The sequence below is a fragment of the Dermacentor variabilis genome, chromosome 6 (assembly GCF_050947875.1).
Source record: "Dermacentor variabilis isolate Ectoservices chromosome 6, ASM5094787v1, whole genome shotgun sequence".
NCBI classification, from domain to species: domain Eukaryota; kingdom Metazoa; phylum Arthropoda; class Arachnida; order Ixodida; family Ixodidae; genus Dermacentor; species Dermacentor variabilis.
Window position 1 is genome coordinate 164,312,899 of NC_134573.1, and position 19,292 is coordinate 164,332,190.

Sequence of the window (19,292 nt, forward strand, 5' to 3'; positions counted from 1 at the left end):
CTCTGTCCATTCATGTTACAAAAAAGCTTATTGAAAAAAAAAGAAGGCGACAGCTATCGGAGGTCGACGAGCGGCGACCCTTACCACAAGTATCTTGCCACACAACGATAATCGTCATCTGTCTTGTCCGGATTTCCTTTCTTTGACGCTGCGAGCCCGGTACTTACAAGTCGCAAGCGACATGCGCGTTATCAGCATGACAGATCATTTTCGATAGGAAAGTAGCGAGCGCAGCGTTTTCAAGAAAGGAAATGCAAGTAAGAAAGATGACGATTATCGTTGTGTGGCAATTAAGATACGACCCAAAGGGCGTACATTTGTTTAAGAGTGTAGTGTTCGCTCGGAAACGGTTGATCATGGTATCCTGCATCATGAGAAATGCTCTACAGTATGTCGTCACCTTCATGTAATTCGACACTGATGCGACAGGCAGGGACGTTAAGCGCAGGCGGCTGCGGAGCGGCATGTCAGCAGCCTTCACTGACTAACGGATTCCGCGTACGTCAGACGCGCCATACGTCACTCGCCGTCACACGCCGTCACATACGTCACACGCCGTACGTCACACGCTTGCTACATATACCTTGCTTGCTATCTTTTCAATCGTTTGTCGACGGAATTTGTACGCTGTCGCCTAACGCCCTTCAGCTGCCACGCGGCGAAGCGAGCAAGTGGTGATAAGCGTGAGGAAGCCGCAGTAGCGATAGCGACCACGTGCGTTCCGCCGAGCCCGCAAGCGTATTTGTCGGAGCGCCCATGCTTGATGCTCGACCGGCAAACAAAGCCTAAAGATTTTTCGCCTCAGCTGTAATATGCAAGGTCGATCCAAAATAGGTCGCGAAGCTTCGGGCGAAAAGCGGTTCAGTACAGATTGTCACCGACATCAGCAAGGGGGGTTATGGGAGCAGCGATTGAAGGGCGACTATGTTTGGAGGGAACAAACATTTGGAAAGAAAAAGGCGTCTTTTTAATTCAAGCGAGACACAGATTCATGCAACGAAAATAAAATTCCTGGTCAATGTTATATATTCGTGACGAGTTAATAAGATACAAGTTTATTCCATTTTATTATTATTAATAAATGCATTTATTTTCAGTGCCGGCCCATCGTTAGAGGGGGCGTTGACGCCACTATCACTCGCAATGCAATGCACGTCTTGTAATGGGCAGAAAGGCGCACTCGTAAAGTTCACCCGTTGAAATGCGCCCTTCTTACAGTTGGTGCTTTCATGCTTGTCGAACTTTGTCTGAATTTGGTGACGCGGGTAGCTTCATCGCTTCTTAATCTGTTGAGTCGAAAGTAGTGAGTTACGACCACCAGATAATTGTGTAGTTGTTTTCGGGTGACTGCGCCGGCCGACGGGTTTGGCGTCCGACGATAGGATCAGCACTCCACACCTAAATCTTTCGTCAGCCTCCAATGAAAGTATGTTCTGTGCAGGGGTGCGATTTCGACAACCGTACGGCTGGATTTTCCTGCATCGCTTTCTGCGCTGAAAGCTCGAAACGCCCATCAAGTCTAATGGCGGGGCATTTGAATATATAGCTCCAAAAGCAGGCCAACAAAACCAATTTCGCGCCTTCGAAAACAAAATGACGTCACTTCTGCTTTTAACGGACATGGCGTCACATTATTTTTTTTTTCCGCCGGAAGTGTTCCCACCACATACAGAGGGCGCTAAGCCCCATGAACCGCCGAGGAACCGCCATGTTTTGAACGTATGGGCTCCTATGGAAGCTTCGCTACCAAGTATATTTACTTTGTAATATGTATGAGCGTGGTCGGCTTTCGGCCTGTGCGGTCGATGGGCAGTTGGGATAGTTCGAGCCTCGTTAGCACACTTACCTTCTCAGATGCGGAGCTTTCTGACCTATTTTTTTCCAATTTTTGTTCCCTTTACCCCCACCCCCAGTGTATGGTAGCAAACCAGTGCTCGTCTGGTTGACCTACCTGCCTTTTCTGTCCTTGCTCTCTCTCTCTCTCTCTCTCTCTCTCTCTCTCTCTCTCGGTTGTGTTTCGTGTTAGCGTCGCGAGCGCGAGCGCTAAGTACACCGGGTTTTCGTCCGCTTCCCAGAGACAAGCACACCGCGGCGATGGAATCCTGCTGGACCCGATGTCTACCGGCGTCCGTCAACAGGCAGCTGCTGCCGCTCAAGGCCCACTTTTTTCTCTACCTGGCAGGTACGTGGCGCACACTTTTGTAATTTCCCCCTTTTCGAGTGCGTATGCAAGGCCACTGTCGTTCGCTGTAGTCGCTGCCTTATTGTGTCGGCTTCTAATGCTGACGCTGCATTTGATGCTCGTGGAGATACCTTAGTCAGCGTAGATCTACAGGCACATGCGACGTTGCCGGTCAGCTGAAGCAATCCGAGGGAACGGGAGTTGAACAAGAAGTCCAGACTGTCGGGATGGCGTACACATCAGAAAGCATAACATCGGCCGCGCCTTGCTGCATGTCGTAAAATCTGTTGCTGGTCATGCGGGGTTAAATTGGAACTTTTATGCAGCTTTCTGAGCGCCCACATTTAGCTTAAGAGTGTTTGGAGATCGCTGAACTATGAAATGCTCTTTTTTTTTTTTTCATTTGAGCCTTTGACTTCACCTAGACTTTACGAAGCCGTGCGGGTCAAACGGAAACGCGGCGGCCGCGCCATAGGCGGCGCGCATGAACGGTGCGCGACAGCTTAGGTGGACGTCTCGTACACGGGGCACGCCGGAACGAATAAACGCGACTGTATGTTGGTAACCGCGCCTAAACTGGCGCGGCCTTCGCGTCGCAAATGTTTTTAGACATTCCTGAACATAACCACGCATGTATCATTTTCTTTGGCTTCTATTTCGCATTGTATCATTTTTTAATCGTTCTCAGAGCTTCGATCGTTGCATTTTTCACTTCCAGCATGGTGATCAAGCTTGGTCAGCCGAGATGGTCAGCTGCTTTTCAGGCCAAGTGGGCCTTGTGAATGTAAGATGACATGGGCTTGCTGACCACGAGATCTTTCGTAGCCTCGGCGGTTTCCTCGATTATTGGTAGTTTGACTCGCCCAGAGTCCTCAGACTGTATCGAGTGGCACGCGCTCCGGTCTTTACTGTCATATAGCTTGTGACTGTGTGCTTCATTATGCACGACTTATGTAGGGGTTTGCGAAAAGATCGAATGAAAGTCTACTCCTGCACGTGTATTCTTGCCTGCACATTTAATAGAGCCTGTTTCGTTCTTTGTTATGCAATATTCCGGAGACGGCCACTCCGTTCATGAACGGTAGCATTTACTCAGTGTGCCGAACAAACGTTGTGGTTCTGTGGTACTCTGACGTTGCTGGTTTGTTGATGTAGCCTTAGCGTGATCAAGAAAGCAGGTTCCGAAACGTTTTAAATTTTAGCATCCATCGACTTGGTCATTGACCGCATGTCCATCGCTTCTAATCGTGATTAGACAGCTTGGTCGTCATTGACTGCACTGACTGCCTTGACTGCACTGGCCGTCGCGCGGGATGAAGAGACGAGCTCGCGTTTGCGCAACTCACGACGCCATACTAAGCGGTGCAGCATCAGCTAGCTTTTTAAATCTGCTTCACTGGCTTGTGAAGGCGCAGGGGTGTTGTTCAGTAGTACGTGAGAGCACATGCTGCCTGAACAGCTCATATTCGTTCATGCCGTATAGTAGCACGTGTCTTGCTCTCTGCATCAGTCAGTCTATTAGATTGAGCCGAAGTCTATTAGATTGAGCATCCGGCTAAATCCACCACCATCACAACCTTTCTGACGGCATAGTGCATAAATGATATGGAAGTGGCTGCGTTGCGCTTGCTGTTGCTTGGTAGAAAGCCGTAAGATATGGCATTGCGCAAGTGCATCAACGTCCAGGTCTTCATGGACACTTTCAGGACTTAATGACGAACGACGACGGTTTACTTCGTTTATCTCATCTTTAAAACAGGTTGCTGAAGTAGCTGCGCGCAGCGTTCTAGCGACCTATATATTTTAAGAAATGTCCTGGTTGCGGCCATGTACAGCGCAACTGGTTTAATTTTGTTTTCTTTCGCCTGACAGCTGTGGCATCTGCTGTAGGGCACTAAGTGCTGGTACTAAATCTTTGGCTGTTGATTTTGGGTAACCTAAAGCGCCAATAAACCCCAAACATCGTCATGGGGTAACTTAGAGTTTAGAGATATGCGACCGCATTCAGTGCCATCGGTGACTGCCCGAGAAACGCACAGCTGTTAGGGAATCGGTCCTCGCGATACTTTTTCAAGGCAGCACAGTTGCGAACACGTATCGCACAACCCTGCATACGGGTGGCTTTCGATTTCGCAGGAATTCGCTACCGCGCGATTGAAAGATAGCACTACTGGAACACCGCCACGTTCCTGATAACGACAGATGGAGATGCACAGCTTCCTTGTTTGACTTATGCTAGACATCGGCCCTGCAATCAACGTTCGTGTCGTATGTACGGCACTTAACGCGGCCCCTTTGCGGCCCCAGTATTCGCTATCTGAGCTAAATTGTGAGGCTTCGATACGGGCCTGAAGCTGGTGACTCGCTGGTCTGCGAAATGTTTTACATGCGCCTGTACTGCCCAGAAGCGGCTCTTTTCTGATAGATGCCTCCAGCGGTGACGGAAGTGACTCACTCCTGTAAACGGTGCGCATGGCGATGACCGCAGCGCTGCTCTTCTTTTTAAGGAAGGACACTTATGGAATTTACTCGAATTTCCATTGAAATTCTTTTCGAACTAACTTGGAAATGGGAAAATTTTGCGACTATAGGCGTGCTAGACCGAGATCACATAATGTCTTAGCTTAAAGTTCTGACTGCAGAGCTGTCTCTTGTGGGCGCACAGAACCGGCTAGACTCGCTGCCGCCCCAAATTTCGGTCTGTGCGGCCTTTGCGGAAACTCGGAGCCCTCCTCCCCCGCGAGTATGTCACGTCATCCTTCTTTCGTTCTCTCTTCTGCCCTGCTTTATAATTGTGTGTGTGCACTTCTTTGCCCCGTTCCCCGAGCTCAGGGCAGCCAGATTGGATTCTATTCTGGTTAACCTCCCTGCATTCCCGCTTTTCTCACCCCGAGTTTGTGTTGCCTCGGCTTCATTCGTTGGCAAAAAAGCACAGGATAAACGTGGTTGCCGGACGCATTTGTGAACACAACAGCCGTTGAGCTTGTGCCTTCTCATCAAGTGGGCGCTTTGAAAACGACTCTGTGACACACGATGAACACTGAACGAATGCTTTCTAAATCTCTACGAAGCATTGGCTGAACGTAGGAGAGCGGGTGTGGCTGACATGACTGAACAGCGCGTCTTACGCACTGTGTTGGTCTTCAGAAACGAACATTTACGCTGGCAACGTAATTTCCACGGAAGTCGAATTCAGATTATGCTTTTGAGCACATTTGAAGCAACTAGATTTCCGTTAAACCGATCGCTGTAGCCCTGCAAGTAGGCTTTGCATTCCGGGGTGCCCTGTTCTCTGACGGCGTGATTGACATCCGGTTTCGCAGCACTATGCCGAGGTGGGAAGCTCGTACAAAACCTGTTGCTCACTTGTTGGCTTTGGGTGTCATCATAATAGGGAATTGTGGCTCGCGCACAAGGTCTATAAGTTACACGTTTTAACTGTGCATACCGATTCGGGAACTGTAAGACTCGCAATGTCTCTGAAAGTGTTTGTAAGACATTTAGGTATTATGGCCTGCCAATTCGCTGTAGTTAGCATTATTTGTTTTCCAGACAGCCCAGACATCTGTATCACCTCGCTCCTCGGCACGCCTCTGCCATTTTATCCCTTGCATGGTGCTGAGGACGCAGGGGCCTCACTTATGATCCGCCTAGTAGTAAGCAGCACTTGATAAGGTCTTTAAATATAGTGTTACGAGCCGCTTATCCTGCGGACGAAGAAGACGTTTCGTTTCGTTCACAAACGATGGCGCGTGCCCACTAAGACGTTGCATAGCAGACGAGAAAGAGGACGAGCTGTGCCCCGGTCCGCCATCTTTGTTATTGTGGTGCCACTCGCTGCCACTGTGTAACTATTGTGGATAAACCCTTTTTCACATCTCCCCGTAACAATATTGTGGAGTTTAACGTTCCAAAACTTCACGTTAGGTTTTGAGACACCGTAGTTAAGTGCTCCGTATTTATTTTAACCATCTGAGGGAAATTTAACGAGCGCTTAAATCTCAGATTACACGAGCGTATTGCATTTCGCGCCCATTCAAACGCGGATGCCGCAGCTGGGATCGAACCCGCGACATCGGGTTCGGCAGCAGAGCGCCATATCCACCGAACTACTGCAGAAGGCACAATGTCTTTGCCAGAGAATAACATGCGAGAAACTCTGACATCTTCGACCTCTTAACTTAATTCTGTTATGTGAGACTAAGTAGTCTGGATGGCGATCGCGGTTTTACTGAATGCACTTATGGCCTAGTTCTCGACGATACGTTTAAAACAATATGAAATTATCGCGTTGGCTAACGGTTGCGTATGAGTTGTACATCGTCTGATGTCACGAATTTTCTCTCTTTTTGTGTGCTTTCTTTTTTCTCAGGACAAGCATGCGTGTACCCGTACCTGGCCGTGATCGGGCGACAGGTAGGAATAAACGCTGCCATGATTGCTGTCATTTTCTCCCTAACACCATTGGCCGCCGTCATCATAAAGCCCCTGTGTGGATTTGTCATCGACCGGACGCAAAACGCCACTGCCGTGATTGCCTTTCTTCAAGCCATCTTGGTCGTCTCCCATGGGGTTGTTTTCTTCAGCCCCAGCTTCAAGGCCCACGCCGATAGTTTGTTCACCGGTTACATAAACTGCAACTCTAGTCAGCTGATGGTATCGAACGCAAGTTCGGCCTCTAGCGTTCTCTCCGGGGCTCGCGAAAGCGCCCCGCTTTCCTGCAACCTGACAGTGATTGAAGATGACTATTCAGTGAAAGTCAACGTCACGAGTGCCTCGTACACCCTGGTTAGCTTAAGTGGCCTGTCCGACATGTGCGCCAATGCGTCGGTTAACGAGAGCGGTGCCAGTGAAATTTACGCCGCCCTGCGCTGTCCATCCGATGCCACTCATTACGACGGCAAATTCTGGATCTACACCATTTCGGTCGTCGTCGCTTGGGCGTCTTCGGCAACCCTGTACACCGTCACGGATGCTGCCGTCTGCGAGCTGCTGGGCGACAACGTGAGCGCTTTCGGGCGCCAGCGTCTCTGGGGCACCATCAGTTGGGGCGTTGTGAGCCCGCTGATCGGATTCCTGATCGACGAAGCCAGTGACTCTTCCCACACCGACTACAAGCCGGGCTTCTATCTCTTCGCGGCCTTCATGGCCTTGGACGTACTCCTTATATGCTGCATGCCCCGCTTGCGTACGGCAGACTTGTCCGTGAACTTTCTCAGGGACATCGCGACCCTGTTCTGCAACGCCGAGATCGTGCTGTTCACCGTGTGGACGTTCGTAGTTGGCGCCCTCATGGGTGTCGTCTGGTCCTTCAGCACATGGTACCTGGAAGACCTGCACGCCTCTAAGCTGATGATCGGCCTGACCAACACGGTGATGAGCTTGTGCGTGGAGGTACCGCTCTTCTTCATCTCCAAGACAATACTCGAGCGCATCGGGTACTACTTTTCCTACTCGGCGGCTTTACTGGCGTTCTCAATCAAGTTCATCGGCTACTCGTATCTTGTCAATCCCTGGTACGGGCTCATCGTGGATATCGCGGGTGGCACCATCTTTCCCCTTGCCTACTCCGCCATGACTGTGTTCGCCAAGCGGGCCGCTGTACCTGGGACGGCTGCTTCGATGATGTGCATCTTGGGCTCTACTTTCGAAGGTCTCGGTGAGTTGTGTGTGGGCTCTTTTGCACGCCTCTCCTTAGTACGTTTTAGAGAGCGTAGGACTGGGCGTATAAAATTGTTTAGTCTTTCGCGTTCGCTTTGGCCAAACGTAGATATGCAAATAGGCGCACCATTGTCCTGTAACACTTCCTCGGATAACGCCACTTGTGTGGCGTTATCCGAGGAAGTATGAGTCTCGAAGCGTTCGCGTCATTGAAATCAGCCAAGACAGTGCTGAAGAGGCCGATCAAGGTTGTGCGCCTTTCCCTATCGCAATGTTCTGAGTTTTTTTTTTAGCAACAGTGCTCTCAAACGAGCCCTCGTGTTTTCGGATTGTTACGGTTAGTCACTTTACTGTCACTCAAATGTAGTTAATGAGTAGCCTAGTGTTCGAAGCAGCCGAGCGACGTAGCTCGATAAATATGGAAGTCTTGATCGTTCATCGTTTTTTCCCAGGTATCGCAGCCGGAAACCTGCTGGGCGGAATGAGCATCGACAAAATCGGCGCCCGTCTCACATTCCGCTATCTTGGATACTCGTCTGCCGGGTGCGCAATTTTGTGCACTCTGACCTACCTGTTTCTTCGGTACCTGGGCAGAGGCCGCTTAGGTGAGCATCCTGTTAACAGTTGGGTGGCTAGGCAGTAAGCTTTCACAATGAAGACACTTCTTTCTCGGAAAAATGCGGTATTATATAACGCCACCAACAAGGAAGACGTGTTCGTGCACGCTTTTGTAGTTTGAAATTACTTTCTAAACCTTCGTGTAACCAACACTTATCGTTTTGCTCTATGCAGCTGCTGTAAATGGGAAGGAAGTCCTTGTTCTGTTCAGTTTATTCTGCCTAATTCCGAATGACGTCAGTGGGAAATAATTCCTGTTCTCTTTTAAGTTCTTAACGTCCCGTCGGGCATTGTGAAAGGAATAGGAAGTTGCATGTGATACAAACAGGATGTCAGGATTAAGCCAGGAAATAACCTAGTAAGTAAATACACGTCAGAGCAAAAGACGCGAACTAGGCAAACCACGAGCATTGCGCAAGTACGCATTTTTGAAGGCCTTTCTCGGTATTCACTTGAGTTTCATCTCGGTTTCACGTGCGATTTGGATCATGTCTTCCTAGACGTAGGCCAAATGACTCCTAATTCTTACTCCGATCTAGTCCGCTATAAAGTCATCCCGTCATGCCTTCCTGGATGAAAACGTTGCCTGCATGACAGGCGTTATGTAACCTTGCTCAAGAGCGCAGAGTTCTGCTAAAGAGGAAGCTTTAGCTCGAAGGCAACTACAATTAGCCTATTTGGTTAGAAAGGGAAAGAGGAAGGAAAAGGGATGAATGATAGACAGCGAGGGTAACCATGACTGAGCCCGGTTGGATAGCTTGCACCGGGGGATGGGGAAAAGGAGGGGAACATATTGATAGAAGAGAAAGTCCGCTGTTCATATTGCCGACGTACTGACAGTTCTGTTCTATATCGCAGATCGTCACTCAGTTCTGTAATCTATCCAAATGCCTAAAACGTGCAAATGGTTTTGCGACAAATGGTGGACCGACTTGAATGAAATTTGTTCTATTTCAGAGAAAATGTTGTATTCTAGCAACTGTAAAAATCAAAATGTCTGTTTAAGATCTAAGATTTTTAAAACTAAAAATGCCGAAAATCAGTAATTTTGAACAAAGAAAATTAAAGGGCGAAGCTTACAAATCGGTAAGTATGTACCAAAAACATATATCGCAGTTCTCTAAACTGCATCCGTTGGAATATGCATGTCAAGCGGACAAATTTGATATATGGATAAAGCAGCCTACGTTAAGTTAAATTGATTACGAGTGTTTCGCAAGATCCCTACTCACAAATAATTGGTGTATTTTAGAGCGTTGTATAACGCATCAATTTCGTCCGCTTTACATGTATTATGGTGTGCAGGTTACAGAAAAGTGATATCGTTTTTCATTGCCGAATTAGTTTCACATTTCATGCTTGATTATCCAGTAATTTTGCAATTTGTAATACTTTTTAAAAAAAGCAATCTGATGGCCTAAATAAGTATGTCGGCTTCCTGCAGTCGCTATATTTTAACGTTTTCTTTTAAAAACACCGATCGTGGCCGTACGTCTTCATGAACTTTGTTCTCACATTCAGGCTCACAGAGGCTGAACGTACTCGTTCACCAATCACAGTGAGCGAAAGTTGAAGGACGTGCATTTTCTTTACGTCAGGTTACTCCCGCAGGGGCTACTCCCCGGTCGGAGAAACTCGGCCTGACGGGCGCCAAGGAACAGGATGCCCGGCTCTGTGACAGTGCTGCCAACAACGAATGCGCCGAGCGAACTTACTTCTGAGAATTCCCCGGGTGCTGCGCACATTGCTTTCCCCGTGCGCAGCTGCAAAGAGATCTCCGACCGTTCAGTCATCACCCGCATAGGGACGCTCGGGTCTTCGAGGACACCACAGGAACCTACCCTTACTCAGTGATACTCGATCCTGCCATTCTCTCGGCCTTTTAGCCATTGGGAGGCCTGTAGACCTGAACCTCGAGAAATCTGCGCGGCTTTTTAGCCATTTGGAGGCCTGTATACCTGAACCTCGAGAACTCTGCGCCGGTGTATGTGCGACGTATGTGTTCGTACTTTTTCAAGACAGTCCTTGCGATACTGATGAGTATTGGCATAAGGTACTATGTGAAGATGCCGTGTATCGATGTTGTCGATAGAACACTCTGCTCAAAGCGTCAGAAATGTTGCTAGCTGGCGCTTGAGTCAGCCATGGTTATCTTCACTGTCTGAAAGTGTTTCTTTCTTTTTAAATCTCGTTAGGGTTGTGCGCACATTGAACTTGTGCCGCCTAATCTAAGCATCTTCAACGTATTTTAAGTTAGCATCATGAAACAAGCGCTGTCTTTTCGTGGTTCGATACTGATATTCATTGTATCTTCCAATCGTATTTCCTGAACAGTGGTGTTTCTGAGGATAAGTTAAATGAAACTGTCCTTTGGCATAACTGATGTGCGCAAGAGAAATGCACAGTTTGTTTAAGAAAGAGCTGTCGCCTTTCCTGGGGCCCACGCGCGCTTAAGAACGATGCTGCGCACGATCTGTCACTTTTTAGCGTTAGCCTGCGCAGTGTTAGACTGCGCGTTTTCATAAAGCGCGCATTTCTCATATAAAAGCGCGCAGCTTTTGAGCGACCAGTGAGGTTGCGTGTGTTTTCAAGTGGCACAGCTAGCAGCTAAGACTTAGTTCTCTCGATTGCATTTCGCGTGGCCAAGCAGCCGGCGTTGTGTGATCGTTAAACATACGATGCGATGAAGCTTACGACACGCGCAGGTATAAATGCGTCCCTTGAGCTCGCCTCGCGTCGTCTGTTAAAATCGCCGCGCTTGTACTGCAGAGCAGCTACCATTATAGGCGAGGTGATCTCAAAAAGATTGAGAAAAAAATTCTTGCCTTGGTCAGAGGCGGTTCACAGGGTCTGATATCAGAATCTCATTTGTCCTATCGCTTTCTTTTCTTTCTTTTTCTATACCTGCAGCTTTACGAAGAAAACGGGAGTTTGTGCATACGGTTTTTCTTATCCTTTCATTAGAGTACTTTAGTGCATCGTTGCATTTCAAAATGCGCCGCCGGTAAAGCTGGGCGCACAGTTATTGTGGGTTTGATTTGTGGTATACCTGAGGTGTCAGCCACTTTACTCATTTTGCTCCTGAGCTACATACAGAAAACGAAAATGACCCAAATTGGGTCATTACGTTTTTGAGCTGGATACTGTTTTACTTGTTTTTGTTCTCATCTTGACTGCGAATAGCAGCTTTTGTATTGGTGCTACGACAAACACATGTTTGTATATTTTCTTAACTCAATTTTTAGTGTTCTTATACTATGTTGAAGATACGTATTTGTGCTATGCTTCGAGGTTTAGAGGCGTCTTCTTTTTTTTTTTTTTCTTGCGCATATGCACTTGTTAGCGAAACGTAGGCACATTGTCGCGGATAATTACTTTTTAAGTAGTACCGTTCTTACGGCATTAACACGGTGAACTTAGCGACCAGTGTCTAAAATTAGCTATAGTTTTCGTTTCACATTGAATTTTACACCATGTATATTTTCTTCCCGAGTGCACCTATTTGGTATGAGTGCCGAGATCTTGCACTCAATAAACTTTTTGTTTTTGAAAATTCAAGCGTGACCTTTTGCATATCTGGCTCACCGCTTGAATTTTTATATTATCTTGCAACAGGGCCTTCTTTTTTTTTTTTTTCGGGAATGTATACGTGTGCTTCAAAGTAACATGAATCATTCAGGAATATCTCGAACGTAGCTTAGCTGGAACTCAAATTACGAATGTGTTAGGCGAATATTTAAGCTAACTAAATTTAAAGGGACAGACAACCGCTCAGAACATGAGTCGGAATCACTCCGATGATGGAAAAATTGTCTATCGTACTGGTTAAATAAAACGAGCCATATGTTTTTCTCAATAAAAGTGAATTTATATTTTTTTTATTTTTCACTAAACGTCGCGAAATATGATCTCGGGCGCCCTACGCGGCAAGAACACGATACAAACGAGGTCTGTGACGTGACCTTCAATTAGTGTGCGCGATTCCTGGTCTCGCTTACTAGTTTTGAAATGCTGTGCACTTTTTTACGTTATAACTTTTTTTTCTTTTTTTTTTTTGCTGATAGGCCTTCGTTTGTAGTGAGTAGAAAAGTGGCACTGCATTCACCTTCGTTTTCGATGAGTTGGCTTGTCTCGTCTATCGACAGAGTACCGACGACGGGGGCCAGCCAGCGATGACGTACAGGTATACGTGCACATGGGGGAGGGGGGGGGGGGACGCGGTACAAATACAACAAAAGGCTCTACGACAACGCGAACTTATTCTAACAGCACCTTATTTCTAAAATTAGCTGAAAAGGCCAAACTGCAGGTGCTTAACCGCAGTTTCACTCACTCCCGTGAAAGCAGAACGATGGGCGGCCTTTTCCAATTTGCGAGGCGGTCTACCGGCTTAGCTCTCAGCGTTGTTGGACGAGGGACTCTTGAGCTTTGTGCTTAAAAGAAAACGGTTGTCAGTGCCGTTAAAGTATCTAAAACGAAGGAGAAACACCGTCTATGTTTGGCGTTACATATGACGAGGACGTTTTAACCTCGTTGCCTACAAGTTGGACCCCACGCGAGCGACGACATTGAGCGACGTTTACCCGGTGTTTCCTTTGTGAGGGCATGCAATTACGCGATATAAGTGGCGTGGCGCCTTATCATTTCAGTTGATTTGCCTGGCTGTACGTAGCAGCATAAAAGTATTTCTTAAGGTAGTAGTGTGGGTCCTTTTATTTGTGTATTATTTATTTTATCTTTTGCGCGTTTCTAAATTCGGTCGTTTGCTCGTTCCGTGGGGAAACCGGCAGTATACGTCAGTGATGCACATCCTGTTCCGACTTGGCGTCAATGGCTAGTCGCTCTTACATCACTTTCGGGAGAATGGATAGTTGGGCGTGTTGGTTAAGCATGATCTGAAGTGAAGGCGCTAAAATGACGGAGGACAAAGAAGAAACACACACACGCACATGGCGCCCTGTGCGTGTGTGTGTTTCTTCTTTGTCCTCCGTCATTTTAGCGCCTTCACTTCAGATATCGGGAGACTTCCAAAACCGAACGGCGAGAAGGAGATGTATGGGATGCGCGATGGCCCGCCTCCTCGCTCGAAGGCGTCGCTCGGCGCTGTCGTTCACAAAATCGCTCGCATGGGGTTTAGACTTAAGAGTAGTTGCTCAATGGTTTCCGTGTGGCGTTGGAAGCCGGCGCGCGACTATTGTGTACAAGAGTATCTAGTACACTACAGCGCGACGGCGTGGCCAATATCAAATCTAAGTACGACTCGACGTGTGTCGGAGCACCGATTGAGCTTTGAAACGTAATGATCAACGATTGCAAAATAAGTTACCTCGCGTCTATCTCATTCGGAATAGACAACTCATATGCGGTTTTTTTTTCATTTTTTTTTTTTACCAGATATGCGAAACTTTGGTTATCGCGTCGCGTTAGGTCGTCACGGCTGCGGCGGTGAAGGGCCAACGCAGCCTCCGTGCGAGACGGCACTAAGAACACGTAGCAACAAACTGCTGCTATGTTCGCGCGGGGCCGTAAACTGGTAAACGAACCTCTATTACTTTGGGCGCTTTGGGGTTTCGCCCCCCCCCCCTTAAAGAAAGAAAGAAAAAGAAAATTCATCAGCCCTTCCACCCTGTGAAGAAGGACGAGCAGCGAAGCTGTGGTGTGTTTCACCTCAATCAACGCATCTCTCTATATATAGGTATTATTATTATTATTATTATTATTATTAAAATTATTAAAATTATTATTATTATTATTATTATTATTATTATTATTATTATTATTATTATTATTATTATTATTATTATTATTATTAATTTATCTTCGTCGTCGTTGTTGCTACAACAGCAACAACCATGGGCCTGTAGGTTCTCCCTCCCGCAGGAGCAATCTTGCGACGACGCGATATACCTTGCGTTTCCCAGCTAACGTTAATCAAGCTGGTGAATGGCAAAAAAAAACGAGACGAAAGAAAAAAAAACATTTAGAACAGACAGTGCATAATACAATTAAAAAACCTACTGCATTCAGTCATCACAGGTGTGACGACTGAACACCGTAGTTCTGAAAATCCTATGTTGCGCCTTGTTCTTAAATATTTTTTTTCGTTGAACAGCTTGGCTAACGTTAGCTGGAACACCCTGTATAATTGAGGCAATTCAGCGCGTGTTTTAAGAGCAGGGATGCTAGTGAAAGTTGAGTATTCAGAGTAAATGAATCGCAAAGCGCCCTTTCAAAAACTCTCATCTATCGGAATCCCAAATAGCTTGCTTACCTGGCTTGAACACTTCTTAAAAGGGCGCACACAGTTTACCTCTGCAAATAACCATAATTCATGTCTTAGCAGCGTAACATCGGGTGTGCCACAGGGCGCTGGTTTATCGCCTCTACTTTTCCTCATCTACATCAATGACTTACCTGCTAACATTAAGAATAAATTACGTCTTTTCGCGGATGACTGTGTCCTGTATTCCCCTATCAAAGGCTCGGATGACATCACCGCACTACAACAGGATCTCGATTCCATCGAAGTATGGTGCGAGAAATGGTTCATGCCACTTAACCTTACTAAATGCAAAGTTCTGTCATTTACCCGCAACCACAACTTAACCAGTCACACCTACACAATAAATTCAGCTCCTATCAATCATGCCCAGTCTTAAAAATATCTCAGCGTTCACATGACATCGACACTATCATGGGCAACTCATATTGACACCATCTGTTGTAATGCTTCGCGCACCCTTGGATATATAAAACGCACCCTGAAAGCCGCATCACCAGAAACAAAAAAGCTAGCATATCTAACATTCGTACGTCCGCAGTTAGAATACGTCCGCGGTAGAATATCTACCTGGCACCTTTCCCAATCATATCTTACTTATGGCATAGAAGCAATACAAAATCGCGCTGCTCGATTTATAATTTCAAATTTTTCTTGTGAAACCAGCATAACCGCACTAAAACGTACACTTGAACTACCATCACTTGATTCCCGCCGGATCATCTCTCGTCTCTACTTGCTTCACACCTTTTATTACCATCCGCAATCCAGGCATTCCCTGTTAAATTCACCCTTACGTACATCCTCTCGCTTAAGCCACAGTCGTCCCATAGCAAACACTAGCACCCGATCATCTGCCATGAGCACTTCATCCTTCCACGACGCTATTACCCATTGGAGCCATTTCCCAGAAGATATCGTGTCATGCACTGACCGTAAAACGTTCCGCGAAATGTTAAATAACCACATTGCTTAATTAGCGATCCCACCTACCCTTACTCTAACACGATGTTCCCCTTTTTTCACAATTGTTCCTGGCTTGCTTTTGTTTATTGTTGTTTCTTTACTGTTCTGTACATTTGTTCTAACATTGTCACAAGGATTAAAGCCCTTCCTTAAGTAATGCCTCCGGGCCTTTAAGGTGAAAGTAAATGAAATGAAATAAATGAATTCTATGTTAGCAATAACGTAAACGTGCTCCAGGTGCCAGATGGCGGATGCGTATTCTACTTTTGGACGGAATAACTTAATGTGAGCAAGTTTACGAATGTGCGCAGGTGCGTGTTGGAGCTTGCACTTGTTCAATCCTAATGAGCGGTTGGCAAATGTAAGCACGTGATTAATTTGATGCCGCCATGATAAGCCGGACTGCAAGTGCAATCCAAGGTACTTCTTTGTGTTAGTAAGCTCGACTGGCTGGATTTTCATTCTGTAAGCACTTTTTTATCCGAGAATTGTGGTTAGTGAAAGAGATCGTTTTTGTTTTAGAATATTTTAAAGCTATCAGCCAGGAGGTAGAGTTACTCGCAGAAGTTTATGGGGCACGGCTTTCACGACAAATGCGGATTTATGCTCTGTTAAGGCGTATATATAGCGCTTGTAATTTAATGGATCACGGTGCAGTTCGCAAGAAGTGCGACGGATCACAGCTTTTAATTAGAGGCTACGTTCACAGGCTTCGCGGAAATTTGGCTCTTTCGCAACTCCCGCGTCTCGTAAACTTTTGCGGGGTACTGTACATCCATTATGGAGTACGTCAAGACCTTTTGTAAAGCTAGGCGGTGGTCGGCGTCACAAAAAAATTTCCGATAAATCACGCAGTCATCTGTGAATAATGTAATACTGAAAGAAACACGCTAGGGGAAGTCATTTGAATAAATGAAAAACTATAAGGGAACGATAACACTGCCTTGAGGGCACCGGAAGTTATATCGCCGATAGAACAATTGCAGTTACTAACGGAAGTGTATTGTGTTTTAGAAGAAAGGAAGTTCTTTATCTACGCAACTACATCATGATGAATATTGGTCTTTGTTAATTTTAATGGTAGTCTGTGGTGTGGCACACGGCGGAAAGTTTCCGAAAAATCTAGAAAAAGATGCATCAACCTGCAAGCCATCGACTGTTGAGGTAACGATGCCATGAATGAACCCAGTCTGCTGAGTTCCGCACTATTATGCCTTTCGAAAACCGTGCTGCTTGATAAATCCGTGATCTTCGAGGTGTTTTATTACTCAAAAGGGCATTATATGTTATATGAGCTTGCAAAAGGTACTAGTTAAAGAAATTGGCTTATAGTTAAGTGGTGAACAACGAACGTCAGACTTAAAAATATGTATTACTTTGTAGACGCACCACTAATGAGGAACGGCGTTAGTTGGCAATGGTTGTGGAAAAAAAGAGCGGATAGTAACGGGGCAAGGCTGGACGATAAATGTTTTGGTATCTTGTTAATAAATTCAATGTGATCAGAAGCAGTGAAAGCTAACTTCATTCAGCAAAGAAATAATGCCATTTTGATCAATAATTACCTCTCGCATAAAAGTTTCTGTGTAAACAGCAAATATCAGGACACGAAGCAGTGCTCTCGCGCGTGAGTACAGACATCAAAGGGCCATTCAGGTGACGCCACGTCATTGTCGCTCTCGCAAGCCTCTGTTATCCGCGCGTTCCTTGTACGCGCAAGCTTGCGTTCCAACTTCGGCTCGGTAGTCGCTGTAAATTCAACTGGTCTGCGCAATCGGACTGCGGGATTATTTCGTTACTGTTATTTGTGAGAATTACGTCGGAATGGTTACGCGGGTCTATTACCCGCCAGAACTATTGAGGGTTTAATTGAAGCATCGACGACAAATCATGGTTAAACAATTTCCGACGCGTAGAGCTTAACAATGATTGGTATTCTCTTGCCTGGCTTTTTTTGTTCTTGAGCCAGAATTCTGAAAGGTGGCTTTTATCAGACTTTCAGTAAAGGCGTTGCTTTTTATTGTTAAGACGCCGAAGTTTTTGCGTAAATCTCGCCGCATTGTTATGGTGCTTTATGGATATCACCGGAACAAACTTATTGATCGGATGAGATAGCTTCTTTTTGAACAACGTTCAGTTCTCCTCAATTGTACGTAAGGAAAAATTGTTAGTTACAATAAACCACGCGAAGAAAACAGGCAGTGAAGCCAGAAAACGCATGGGGGCGAATTATTCCCATGTGTAACTGAACGTAGAAACAATGCGGAACACAAAAGTGGGCATCACAACTTGCCGCAGGAGGGATCCGAACCCTCTTATATTCCGCATTACGTGCAAAGTGCCGTATGAGTTAATCTTCCGCGGCGGTCACTCAACCGTCCACAAGTTTCGAGCCCTAGAACCCCCTCCCCTCATTCGTCTCGCTTATTAAGGCGAAAGCCTTAAGTGGTTCGTTGCGCGATGGCTTCGAAAAAAAAAAATGCGCCGTCTAGTCGAATGGTACCATAGTACAGAATAAAAAAAGCTCCGTGACCTTCCTTGAGGAAGAGGTGGGTGGAGAGGGGAACGAGCGGCGCGCGCAGACAGAGAAACAGGAGTTGCATCGCTGACGTCACGCGGCGGCGGCAGCGGCAGCGGCAGCGGTTGTGGCTACAGTCGACTGCCAAGCGAGAGAGTCGGCGATGGAGGACGCGCGCCCGGGACCTAGCGGATTGCGCGGTAGGCCGCGGAAGTACGCTACAGCCTCGGATGCTTGCCAAACGAGAAACGAGGTGCGACGTGCGAAGCGGCGGGAGCGGGGCGTTCGACCGCGAGTGCTACTTTCCCCTTCTTCGAGAATACAGCTTAATTGTGCTAGGCTTGTGTTACACATGTGTAACAACAAATGTGCACAAAAGCAACAAGCGTGCTGCACCTTTAGGTGGTGCATCAAGTGCTCGCATGTGTCGTCGATGAGGTCGACCTAAAGCGCCACACGTCTACTTCACACTGCGGCTCCATATGTCTCGCAAGAAATCTGACCCCTCCGATCGCGTAACTTAGTGCATTACCAAGTGTGCAGCAGGCTTTCGCCTTCACGTGTTACTGGAGCGCAACATGCTGCCAAACCTTTTGCATAGCGAGAGTCTTTCGAGAGTCACGACTTTGGCAGCCTTTTGATGCGAACGCACCAAATAGCCCACTGAGCGAATAAGCCGCCGGCGTCTGCAGCAGCGAAACAGCACCTCAGTTCCCATTGGCTGCGACGCTACGTCACGTGCGCACTTCGGTGGAGCAGAGCTGGCGAAAGGGAACAGCTGCTACGACGCCAGGTGTTGCGTGAGGGGAGAGGACATCGCCGCGACGCCACCTCACCCTCGCTCTCGCGAGCCTGTGTTATCCGCGCGTTCCTTGTCCACGCAAGCTTCCCTTCCAATTTCGCCTCGGTAATCGCTATAAATTAATGTACTTAAAAAACAATAAATTCGAAAGGAGAAACGTTGGCGGTAGTCAGTTCATTCATTCATTCATTCATTCATTCATTCGTTTATTTAGCATGAAGGTACCGTTTCGCCTACGAACCGCCAATGAAATAGCAGCCCAGTA

At 46.8% G+C, this 19,292-nt stretch overlaps 1 protein-coding gene across 4 annotated transcripts in view; it reads left to right on the plus strand.

Moving 5' to 3' along the window:
• LOC142585647 (major facilitator superfamily domain-containing protein 6-like) overlaps positions 1-12,019 on the plus strand; it is a 44,356-nt gene extending 32,337 nt beyond the window's left edge. For 2 of the 4 annotated variants that reach the window (XM_075696563.1, XM_075696564.1), the window contains exons 2-5: positions 2,076-2,182; positions 6,555-7,841; positions 8,296-8,448; positions 10,073-12,019. In XM_075696563.1, coding sequence (XP_075552678.1) covers positions 2,076-2,182; positions 6,555-7,841; positions 8,296-8,448; positions 10,073-10,182 — 1,657 coding nt within the window. In that variant the 3' untranslated portion in view covers positions 10,183-12,019. Of the gene's footprint in view, positions 1-2,075; positions 2,183-6,554; positions 7,842-8,295; positions 8,449-10,059 lie in introns of all 4 variants that reach the window. The other 2 variants (XM_075696565.1, XM_075696566.1) reach the window with 2 other exon arrangements.
• The last annotated feature ends 7,273 nt before the right edge of the window (positions 12,020-19,292 follow it).